The sequence below is a fragment of the Ovis aries genome, chromosome 13 (genome assembly GCF_016772045.2).
Source record: "Ovis aries strain OAR_USU_Benz2616 breed Rambouillet chromosome 13, ARS-UI_Ramb_v3.0, whole genome shotgun sequence".
Classification (NCBI taxonomy): Eukaryota; Metazoa; Chordata; class Mammalia; order Artiodactyla; family Bovidae; genus Ovis; species Ovis aries.
Window position 1 is genome coordinate 67,545,902 of NC_056066.1, and position 11,834 is coordinate 67,557,735.

At 57.6% G+C, this 11,834-nt stretch overlaps 1 protein-coding gene across 1 annotated transcript; it reads left to right on the forward strand.

Annotated features, from left to right (window-relative positions):
• Window positions 1-3,111: 3,111 nt before the first annotated feature.
• Window positions 3,112-8,043, forward strand: SLC32A1 (solute carrier family 32 member 1). Its single transcript, XM_004014569.6, has 2 exons — window positions 3,112-3,762; window positions 6,114-8,043. The coding sequence occupies exons 1-2, from the start codon at window positions 3,370-3,372 to the stop codon at window positions 7,299-7,301; spliced, it is 1,581 nt and encodes a 526-aa protein (XP_004014618.2). The 5' UTR covers window positions 3,112-3,369; the 3' UTR covers window positions 7,302-8,043.
• Window positions 8,044-11,834: the final 3,791 nt, after the last annotated feature.

An 11,834-nucleotide genomic window follows, 5' to 3' on the forward strand; every position in this document is an offset into this window, starting at 1 on the left:
TCCGATGTCACACGGCTAGCACACGATGGAGCCGGATTTTGCCATGAGGGATGGGCTGTTCAGGAGCTTGCCACACCAGCCTTCAGCCTGCATTTACTGCCAACAGCAGGAGTGGAGGGAAACAGAGGCATTCCTCCCCCAACGGCTGGCATTTGATTGCAGCCGGAAGGACTGGAGTCTAATTTTGAATTGTGTCTCTCTGGACAGTGGGGTGGCCAAACGCCAAACAAACAGGAAGAGGGCATGGAAGGACAAGATGAGATCATGGAGGGGAAGCACAGTGGAGGAGCGTCAGAGCTATGTCTTAGCCCAGCTCTACCCTAGACTCTGTGTGACCTTGATCGGGACACCTTCCTATTGAGCCTGGGTTGGCTTTTCTGTACAATGAGAAAGAAAGTGAGGCTTTGTTTCTGATGTTTCAGGGATGGTTTAAAACACTGCAGAGAGGGTGATTGTCCTGAGGTTCTCCCTACCCAGACGGAAGAACTAGGGTTAGGAGTAGTGGACAGGCCATGCCTATATCATCTTCAGCTGGAAGAGAATCACACACACACACAGTAAGGCTTCAAGAAGGTTAGTTGAATGATAGAATAAATGAGTGAATGAATGAGTCCCACTTCTCACTACTAAGAGAACTTCACCTTGGGTCCTACAACAGTGAACATCACCAGATAAAAGGAAAGAGAATAAACACTCTGGACCCTCATAAAATCCACACATGAATTGGCAATGCCCAACTAATGCATGGGACATGCAACAGAGGATGAGACGGTTGGATGGCGTCACCAACTCAATGGACATGAGTTTGAGCAAGCTCTGGGAGTCAGTGATGGACAGGGAAGCCTGGTGTACTTCAATCCATGGGGTCGTGAGGAGTTGGACATGACTGAGCAACTGAACAGAACTGAACTGATGCATAGATGTTATTGATTCACTTGTCAAAGAAGGCATTAATGACCATCTTCAGGTCTGAGCATGTATGGGGTGGAAGAGGGCACTAGGGGACTTGAGTCCCTGCCCGGATCATCTGTGCAACCAAAGAATTTCACCAAGAACAGAAAAGGGAGTGATGAAGATTAGGTGATATAGATTTTTGTCTCTAAGAATCTGTAGGTAAAAGATTCTCTCTCTCCAGCATCTGGGGTTGGAAGTGGGGAAGGTCTCTGTATAGGGTGAATTCCTGGGATGGGAGATCAGAATTTTTTTTTTTTTCTTCAAAGCCTCCTTGGAGAAGTGAATTTCTGTTTAGGGGGAAGGACCTCTGTCCTGAGTCCCATCATTGTTTGGAGGATCTGGGTTTGGGAGAGGGCTCTGTGGAAAGGTTTTCTTGTCACAGTGGCTGGGAGGATGCTTCAGGTTAGGACAGACAGACAATTTCTGTCTTGGTTTCTGCCAGGCAGGATCTTGGGGAAGTGGGTATTTAAGAGGGTCCCTGGGAGGGATTACAGCATCTCTGCCCAATGTGGTGGAGGTTCCCTATCTGGAAAGGAGCGTCTCAGAGGCTGTGAGGAGCTGGGGGTGGGAGTGAGGAGAGGGAGGCGGGTAGAGGAAAGCCTGTCTTGCCCTGGCAACTCCAACTGGTCAAAGCCCTCAGGCCGCCCTACTTGTGCGCTGACGTGAGCTAATCTAGAAATACAGCAGGAGAGAAGGAGACGGGGATTCTCAGAGAGCCTGGGTTTTGGGAAGGGGTTCACTAGGAGCCCCTTTCTTTTCGTTGCCTTCGGATTCTCCCCATCCTACCCCCAGTCACAGCCACTAGCTCTCCTCCACCTCAGCTGGCAGGGCCAGGTCGCTGACGCTTCTGTTTACCGCTTGAGTCCGAGGGCAGGAGCCCAGCTGGGAACACATGGAGCCACGGACCCGCACGGAGACACGACTACAAAAGGACTCCTACAGGCAAAAACACTCGGGAATGCATCTACACATACAATCCAGCACACAAGCTCTGTGCACACAGGGGCTTAGATGAGGCGCAAAACTACACGTTCACAGAATAAGCACGGTTACCAAATCTCACCCTCGGAGTCCACTCAGATCCGGCCCGGAGCAATAGCTGATACCGTGTCGGTCTTTGTCTCTGAGTCTCTCTCCTGCTCTCGAGCGCACACACATGCCACCCACTCAACAGCAACAGTCTAGGTTTGCACGGCCCGCGGGGGCCGCGGGGCCAGCAGGGTCGGAGCGGACCGCGCGCCTCTGCGCCCTGGGCACTCTGCGGGTCTTTCTTTCCTCTGTGCCAGGCACTGGCTGCGCCCTTCCGCGGCGCCAGCACTCGCAGACCCGCCTCGAGGCTGTCGACAGGTGCCTTCCGTTCTTCCTCCTTCCAGACTCCCAAACGAAGAGTAGCAAACAGCCAACCTTTCGCCTTCGTTCTGCATATTTGGAGAACGGCTGGCGGCGAACAACCCGCCGAATCACTTCCATCTCGGCATCCCTGGACGGAAGGAGACAGCCCCAGGGACCGAGGCCGGAGCTGAACCTTCTTGAGAGTGGGCCCCCCACTTCTGCCGCACCCTTCTGCCTTCAAGGGGGCCTTGCAACCAGGTCCAAGTGCCAGTGATGGGTGCCGGAGAGACAGAGCAATGCCCTGACGGCCAGCGCTGCCGGAGACAGGTAACTGTCCTGCTGCCTTCCCGGGCATCTGGACCAGTCCTTGGTGAGAGGATCTGGGGCTGAAAGGCTCCCGGACTCTGGAAGGGGTAGCTAGGGACAGGGGACCTAGAGCATCTGCCCGCTCGGGCCCCCTCCCTCCCTGCGGCTGCGAGATGGGAAGGGCCAGGATCGGAGTTTAGCACCTCCCCCAGAAATGCAGCACTCTGGCCCCCACCCCGCCCCCGCACCCCTCCTTCGCGCGCTCCCTCCCACTCCCGTCCGTGGGCGCCCTTCTCCGGTCCCCATCTCGGTTCCGGAGTCCCTTGGTGCCCCCTTTCTCTTCTCCTTGCCCCCTCCTCACGCCTCCTGCCTCCCGGAGTTTCTCCCTCCCCAGCCCCCCTACCCGCATCACCGCCTGATTCCGAGGGGCGGGAGCGCTTTGGGCTGCGCGCGGGTGGGGGCGCCGCGCCAGCTTCGCGTAGCCGCTCTGACGCCGCCGTCGCCGCCGCCGCCCTCCGCAGCCCAGCCTCGCGCCCCGCGGCAGCTCCGCAGTGCACTCGCCGCCGCCGCTCCGCCAGCCCCGCTGCCCGCCCGCCGGGTCGGCCTCCAGCGAGCCTCAGACGCCAGCGGAGGAGGTCATGAGCCAGAGCGCCCCGGGACGCCGCGGGGAGAGCGAGCGAAGATAGCGCCCTCGCAGCCCCCTGGCCCTCGCCGCCTGGCCGCGCGTCCCCCGGGTCCCCGGTCCCTGCTGTCCTTTCCTCGGGCCCCGCCGCCGCCATGGCCACCCTGCTCCGCAGCAAGCTGTCCAATGTGGCCACATCCGTGTCCAACAAGTCCCAGGCCAAGGTGAGCGGCATGTTCGCCAGGATGGGTTTTCAGGCGGCCACCGACGAGGAGGCGGTGGGCTTCGCGCACTGCGACGACCTCGACTTTGAGCACCGTCAGGGCTTGCAGATGGACATCCTGAAAAGCGAGGGCGAGCCCTGCGGGGACGAGGGCGCCGAACCACCCGTCGAGGGAGACATCCACTACCAGCGCGGCGGGGGCGCGCCCCTGCCGCCCTCGGGCTCCAAGGACCAGGCCTTAGGAGCTGGTGGCGAGTTCGGAGGCCACGACAAGCCTAAGATCACGGCGTGGGAGGCAGGCTGGAACGTGACCAACGCTATCCAGGTGAGCGCGGGATTCCCAGCTCTGCCTGTCCCCTCCCCCGACCCCCCACCCCCAGTTCTGCGCACCAGGCTCTGCCGGAAGCAGAGTTCCTTGGAGATCTCAGCCTCAAGACCCCCTCCAGTACCCGGACTCTCGGCTTTCCCCATCCCTCTCAGCCCTGCGCGGGGATCTACGCCCCCAGGCGATGTGTCCTCCCCCTGGTCCGGCCCCTCTCCCGCGTCCTCGGCCGCGGGATGGCTAAGCTGAGGTTCGGTCAGAGATGCTTGCCCGGAGACCCTACAAAAGCGAGGGAAACGGGGAGGGGGAATGGGGAGGAGTGAGGGAGAAAGAAAATCAGGATAGGAAGGAACAGCGTCGCCTGGGACTCCGGAATGGATTCACAGCTGCATTTTCAGTAGAAAGGAAGAGGGGGGAATCGCTGTGCGGGGAGTCTCCTCCCCCGACACACACGACACACGCGCACAGACAGCGTGTATGTACATAGACACACATACCCACAGCCCCCCTCCCCAACGAAGAAACGCAGGTCACAGGTTCACACGACATCCATCTATACATAGACCACAAGATTATCCTCAAATGCACCTTCATACACCCCTACACCTCCCGCACACTGAAACACATACCTCTACATACCAAGGGCACACACACAAACCTTTTTAAACATAACTCACATACGCACAGATTCATGCATACAGGATCCACGCGCTATCTCAGGTGCAGTCCTGTCGGGGACAAACAAGTGTTCACAAATATGCACACACACAAACACATACGTGTGACCACACAAGCACAACATGGTCTTTGGTGCCCCAGCGCTGCCTGCCCACAGACTCACCCCTCTCGGCCGAAATCCCTGTTTCCTGGCGACCACAAAAAGGCGACCAGCTCCTCCGCGTGTGACCCTGGCGGAGCCGCCTCCAGATGCTCTGAACCTCCTCTGGTCGTCACCCCGTCACCCCTACGGTCAACCCTCAGTCCCCACCAGGCGGCGCCGGTTTCCACCCGGAGAGCGTTTGCAATCTGCACAACGACCCCGGGCGCCGACGAAGGCGGGCTGGCCGCGGCTCGCCGGGCACAGGAGGCCTCGGCCCCGGGCGTCCCCGGGCCCTGCAGCTTTGCAACCCAAGCCCTATCCTCGGCGTCTCCGGAGCGCATGGTCGCTGGGGCGCAGAACGTGGGTTTCTCAGGAGCTGGAGGCCCAGATGGGGTTACTCAGGGACCCGGGCTCCGCGGGACTCTTAGGGGCCCCGCTCAATAAGTGACTCAACCCAAGATGCCTCCCCCTCCAGGGCCGGGTAGGACGGCCAAGCGCAATCAGGGACCGGGGACCGCACCAGCTTCGGCCACTGCTCGCGCCTCCACCTGGGGCATCTTTAAAGGGCTCGTTCGGTTGGCCTGGTGGGAGGCTAGGGTGGGAAGCTGGAGGCCTGCAAGCCTCGGGAGCCCTGGATTTCGTTAGCTTTGCTTCCCCATGTGGATTCTAAACCTTCCTTCCACAGCTCTGCTTGCCTCATCCCGCAGCTTCTGGTTCTCGACTCTCGCTTGATTCCGCCTTTGACCCAGCGCTCGCGCTATCCCCGCAGGCCCCTCATCCTGCCTGCCTCCACCCCTCAGTCCCTTTCCTTAGGGATCCGTCTCTGCGCCCCAATTCCGGCCTGGCCCTAAAACTGCCCTATCCTGCCTCCCTGACCCCGCGCCCCCTGGCCTCACCCCAGTCGAAACCCTTCGCAGGCAACCTCTCTTTCCCTCCCTTCCAGCCCCCCTGAGGCTGGCCTCACGCTCAGCTCCTCTCCCTCCCTCTCCCGACTCCTTTCCCTCCCGCTGCCGCTTTTACATTTTCCTTTTTCGGTTTGGCTCTTCGGCCCCTGCGTTTCCCTTTTTAGCTTCCGTGCACCCCATTCCGGCCCCACCTTAGCCTCCGTGCCCCCTTTTCTTAATGGCCCAGGCCCCGCTCTCTACCTTTCTCCTTGCCCTTTTCCGGCCACGCCCCCTCCAGCCCCTTCTCGCCTTCTTCCGAACCACCCCCAGGTATCTCCACCTACCGTTTCGTCTTTGTAGCTTGACAACCAGCCCCCAACTCAGCCCGCTCTCCAGTTCCCAGCCACTAAGCATACCTCTTCTCGGTTCCGTCCCTCGCCATCTCTGACTCAACGTCCACGTTCCCCCTTCAGGCCGCTCTACACCCTCACTCCAGCCTACCCTTAACCTCTTCTCTCAGAGACTTAGGCCCAGTTCTCACTTCCTTAGCGCTCCCTTCCGGCGACACCCTTAATGCACTCCCCTAGACCCTCCTCCGCCGAGACCTCCTCCTCTGAGCCCCCGGGTTTGGTTGCTTCTTCGCTCCGCAGGGTATGTTCGTGCTGGGCCTGCCCTACGCCATCCTGCACGGCGGCTACCTGGGATTGTTCCTTATCATCTTCGCCGCCGTGGTGTGCTGCTACACCGGCAAGATCCTCATCGCCTGCCTGTACGAGGAGAACGAGGACGGCGAGGTGGTGCGCGTGCGGGACTCGTACGTGGCCATTGCCAACGCCTGCTGCGCCCCGCGCTTCCCCACGCTGGGCGGCCGTGTGGTGAACGTAGCGCAGATCATCGAGCTGGTGATGACTTGCATCCTGTACGTGGTGGTGAGCGGCAACCTCATGTACAACAGCTTCCCGGGGCTGCCCGTGTCGCAGAAGTCCTGGTCCATCATCGCCACGGCGGTACTGCTGCCTTGCGCCTTCCTTAAGAACCTCAAGGCCGTGTCCAAGTTCAGCCTGCTGTGCACATTGGCCCACTTCGTCATCAACATTCTGGTCATTGCCTACTGCCTGTCGCGGGCACGCGATTGGGCCTGGGAGAAGGTCAAGTTTTACATCGACGTCAAGAAGTTTCCCATCTCCATCGGCATCATCGTGTTCAGCTACACGTCGCAGATTTTCCTGCCTTCGCTGGAGGGCAACATGCAGCAGCCCGCCGAGTTCCACTGCATGATGAACTGGACGCACATCGCCGCCTGCGTGCTCAAAGGCCTCTTCGCGCTCGTCGCCTACCTCACCTGGGCCGATGAGACCAAGGAGGTCATCACGGATAACCTACCCGGGTCCATCCGCGCCGTGGTCAACATCTTCCTGGTGGCCAAGGCGCTGCTGTCCTACCCCTTGCCCTTCTTCGCTGCCGTCGAGGTGCTGGAGAAGTCGCTTTTCCAGGAAGGCAGCCGCGCCTTCTTCCCCGCTTGCTACGGCGGCGACGGGCGCCTCAAGTCGTGGGGGCTGACGCTGCGCTGCGCGCTGGTGGTCTTCACGCTGCTCATGGCCATCTACGTGCCGCACTTCGCGCTGCTCATGGGCCTCACCGGCAGCCTCACGGGCGCCGGCCTCTGCTTCCTGCTGCCCAGCCTCTTCCATCTGCGCCTGCTCTGGCGCAAGCTGCTGTGGCACCAGGTCTTCTTCGACGTCGCCATCTTCGTCATCGGCGGCATCTGCAGCGTGTCCGGCTTCGTGCACTCTCTGGAGGGCCTCATTGAGGCCTACCGAACCAACGCGGAGGACTAGGGCGCGCGGGAGCGAGCCGCGGCCGCGCTCCCGCGCTCTCCTGGCTCCCCACCCACCCCACCCCCACCCACCCCGCGCGCCCCGCTGCAGCCGTGCTTGGGAAGCCAAGCCGTCAACATCTCTGGTTCCTAGTTTCTGATTCTGCGGGTTGGGGGTGGGAGGGGCTAGGGATCCACCATCCATCGCGTCTGCGTTTCTGTTGTCCTTTCTTTTTCACAAAACACCCTGGTTTCGGGGGAGGCGGGGGGCGCATCTGCGGGCAAGGTTTTCTGTCCTTCCAGTAGGGGCCCCGACACTTTGGTCCCTGTCACCGAGAGGAGGGGTGGGAAGGGAGGGAGAAGGGGGCGCAGCTGGCTGGCGCGGAAACTTGACCTTGGGGGGGACATTTCACAGCCATCAGTGCTCGGAATCTGCAGCGTCCGGCCATTTCCAGCAAGAGCGCTTCCCATTCCGGAGACATTTCAGCCCCGCAGCGGGAAAGGCTGGCCGGGAAATCCGTTTCGGGTGGGCGAATTTCCTTCAGCCTAGCGGAGAGGCGAGGAGCCGCGGCGGGGCTGGTTTGCCTGCGGTTTTCAGGAATCCAAACTCATCCTGCGCAATTTATCAGGTTGTGGAACTGTTTTACTGTGCGTGTGGTGTGCTCGTGGTGAATAAGGTGAAATGTATATCAGAAAAAAAAATCTATCTCTAATTTAGAGCGCGGTGCATAATTATATCCGCAAATAAAGAAGAAACAAAGCCGCTCGCGGCCCTGGCTCAATTCTGCATTTTCGAACGCGCGGGAATCCGGGCTCTAGCCCTCCCGGATGAAGCAACTGGGAGCAAAGAGGCAGCTGTAGGGAAAGAGTCCAGGGAGAGGAGGGGGAGGCTCTCCAGGAGCTTGGGGGACTCAGGCGGTGCGCCCACAGTTTCCGAGTGACCTTGGTCCCCAGCCGCCAGGACTAGGCTTTTTTTTTTTTTTTTAACCCAACTCTCTTCCCGGGAGTTGGATCCATCTGAGAGTTTGGTGGATGCTCTCAACTTCCAACCCTTTTTAAAAAGTTTTTTCTGTGTACAAAATTCCTTCCCTGGTGGCTCATTGGTAGAGAATTCACCTGCCAATGTAGGAGAGGCAGGCTGGATCCCTGGGTGGGGAAGATCCCCTGGAGAAGGAAATGGCAACCCACTCCAGTATTCTTGCTTGGGAAATCCCATGGACAGAGGAGCCTGGCGGGCTACAGTCCATGGGGTCCCAAAGAGTCAGACACCACCTAGCAGTTAAGCAACAACAAAAGCCCTACAGGGTTTTCAACAAATATGTATAGACAGCTCACCAGAGATGAGGACTGTGCTGGCTTCCTGGAGAAACAAACCCAGCTCTATCCTCCTGGAGCTTACAGTCTAGAAGAGGAGAGAGGGGCAATAGACAAGGACTCTGAAATCCACAGTATGACTTACAGGCTGTAAAGGAAATCAGCAGGGCTCTTGCGTATTTCCCAGGGTGGGAACCAACCCGGCCTCCCACGCATCTCTCACCCTGGAGAATCCCCCTTCAGTCCCCTCTGTGTGGAGTTTACATAGCCACAGTGAAGAGATCCGACTATTTAGATTCACCAAGCACAGCACTTTGTGTTCCAGCCTCCCCCTTTTTTGAGCAGCCTATCTGAGGAAGTGTTTACTTGAAATGCCCAGAGGACGCAGTTCTTTTTTGTGCGCAGATCCTACTCCAGGCGCAACCCTCGCGTCCACGGCGTCAGTCTTGGGAAAGATGAGAATGGGTCGTGGTTAGACTCCACAGATGAGATCTGCGTGCTCAGGACGGCTGGCCGTTCTCACTGAGAGAAGTCATGCTGGAGGTTTTTGGTCTCTCCCATTAAGGCAGAGGCCTCGTTTAGAACGATTTCTCCAGGAGCAAAGGGCACACGGGGAAAGAAAGGGGATATTACCGAATGCGCGGTGGCCATTTCTCCCTGCCCCATGTGACAGGCGTGGGTGAGTGTGTGTCGCTGAGCGAGAGAGCGCAGCTTACGCGATATCCCGCGGGGCGTGGGGTGGGGTGGGGGCATGAAGAGTCTTGATGAATGTGTGTGCCTGCCTCGGTGTGCAGACCATCCATGAACGCCTGCCTGCGACAGAGGTAACTGCGCACTGCCCTGGTTCCGCAGTCATCCAAATGGAGTGGGAGCGCAAGGGGGATAAAATTAGGTTCCCTTGGCCGCCCGAGGCTCTGAGGATTTAAACCGGCCATTTGAGATGCCTGCTATCATCCGCCTGATGCCCCGTTGTCACTCTTGTCGCGAGCTGGAATCCGGAGCTGGCCAGAAGATTCTGAGTTTCCCGTCCTCCTACACCTTCTGACGTTTCCCAGGCCGGGGCAGCTTGTCCCGCCTTCGTGGCTCCTGGGAGGGTCCACGCACCCTTGGGTGCTCTTTGAATCGGAGCTTGGTTCATAGCCTTCAGAAAAAGCCCGGATTTCTGGAGTGGAAGGGAAGGTGGGAGCGTCACGCTGCACCAGCTCCGTCCTTCCCGTCTTTGAAAGGACAAAAGAGACACCAAGCATGCCCTGGACAGCGGGTGCCACCTCCGCGGACCCGCCTGGATCCGCTGCACTGCATCATAGCTCCGGGCTTTGTGCTCAGCTCCCCGGAGCCCGGGTCACCCCGCTAAATCGTCCCCCGCCCCCTCCTCCCCTCCACCTGCCTGGGGCCTGAAGGACCGAGGCTGGAGAGCCAAGCTCCTAGGCGCCCCAAGGGAAACTCTGCCCCGTCGTGGGCAATACACTCATCCCCAGGCCTGCATTCAGGCCTACGAAAATGAAAGATGAGACCCATCTCTGCCTCCCTCAACCCACAACAGCAAAGTGCATGAATGGAAGCTGAAGAGAGCTGAGTTCTTTGCAGGGGTTCGCTGTGAGCTCGCAAACCCGAATTCGAAGGAGGCAGAAAGGGCCAGCAAGGTTCATTCGGGAGTCGAACTGAGGAGCGAGGGAATCCACCTCAGGACCCGTCCCCTCCATCCCCTCCCCGCATCAGTTCCTGTCTGTTCTTACGACGAATCCTGGCTCCGGGCACTTCGGACCGCCATGCAGCTGGGTGGCTTGAGAACCACCAAGATCCTTATCCTCGCGAGGAAGCCGCCAACCGTGTCCCGAGCCCGCTCTGCCGCGCCCCCTAGCGCTGAGAGTGCAAAGCTGCCGGCGCTCACAAGGTTCTCCACCTGCAGCATTCTCAATGCTTCTTGCCTCCCTGCCACTCCGGACTCTCTCATCTCCCTTCCCAGTGGATAATGATTGCTTTTCTCTAGTGCTTTACTCTCAAGTCCTCCCTATTTCAAAAGTGGGCTTTTGATGGTCCCCCGCCACTCAAACATAGAAGGATGCTAATCAGGGACGTGTTTTATTAAATGACAAACCCTACCCCAGGGACTCATACGTTTTCCACTCTAGGGGCTTTGGAGGGAAGAAGGGAGTCAACCGGGCTCCATGGACACCAGTCAGGAAGTGGAGAGGGGCACAGCTCAACTTGGGAGGGAGGTTGGCTGAATTAGTTCCAGGCTGCAGTTTGTGTTGGATCTGCTCCATGTGTCTCTCATTCTCTTTAGATTCAGAACATGTTCTTCTCATGACTCATGGTGAGAGGGCAGTCTAAGCCACACAGGCACAGGTAAAGCCTCTGCTCAGATCACATTTGGCTAATAGTCCGTAGGCTAAAAGTGAATCCCATGGCCAAGTTCAATATCAATGACTACAGTGAGAGAAGCCCAAGAGTCACATGGCATTACAGAGGAATGGAGAACTGGGAGCAATAATCAACCTACCTCCTTTATTCATAGTGCTCTTTTTTTTTTTTCTGGAACAGTAATACTTTCACAAAATTAAAAAATCATAACTATGTGAAAAAGTATGCAGTGAAAAAAAATCTCCCACACCTGACCCACTCACCTTGTCCTTTTTCTTTACAGGCAAACTCTTAGTTTCTTGTCTATCTATTCACACATGAAAATACAAGCAAAACACTGTATATTTTCTACACTCCACCCCCTCCCATCTTTCTTAAAGGGAGTTCCTATAAATTACACTCTTATTTCTTTTAAAAATGTATCTTGGAGATTTTCCCACATTAGTATACACAGGTGTAGTCCTTGAATTTACATTCACTTGTATCTTCTGTGTTCTGCTCTGCCCTGCTTTCTCTGTTTAATGATGGACTCCTTCAGATGTGAGATCATGACTTATGTTGGAACACAACACCTTTCATCTGATTTTGCTGCTAGACTGGCTCCCTGTTTGGCCTAGAAGTGTTCCTAGATGTTCCTGAGAACATTTGGGGCGGGGGGGGGGGTCTCATCTCTCCATAAGGATGTTTATTACAGAACCACCTTTTGGATCACAAGGAGATCCAACCAGTCAATCCTAAAGCAGATCAGTCCTGAGTGTTCATTGGAAGGACTGATGCTGAAGCTGAAATTCCAATAATTTGGCCACTTGATTCGAAGGATCGACTCACTGGAAAAGACCCTGATGCTGGGAAAGATTGAAGGTGGAGGAGAAGGGGG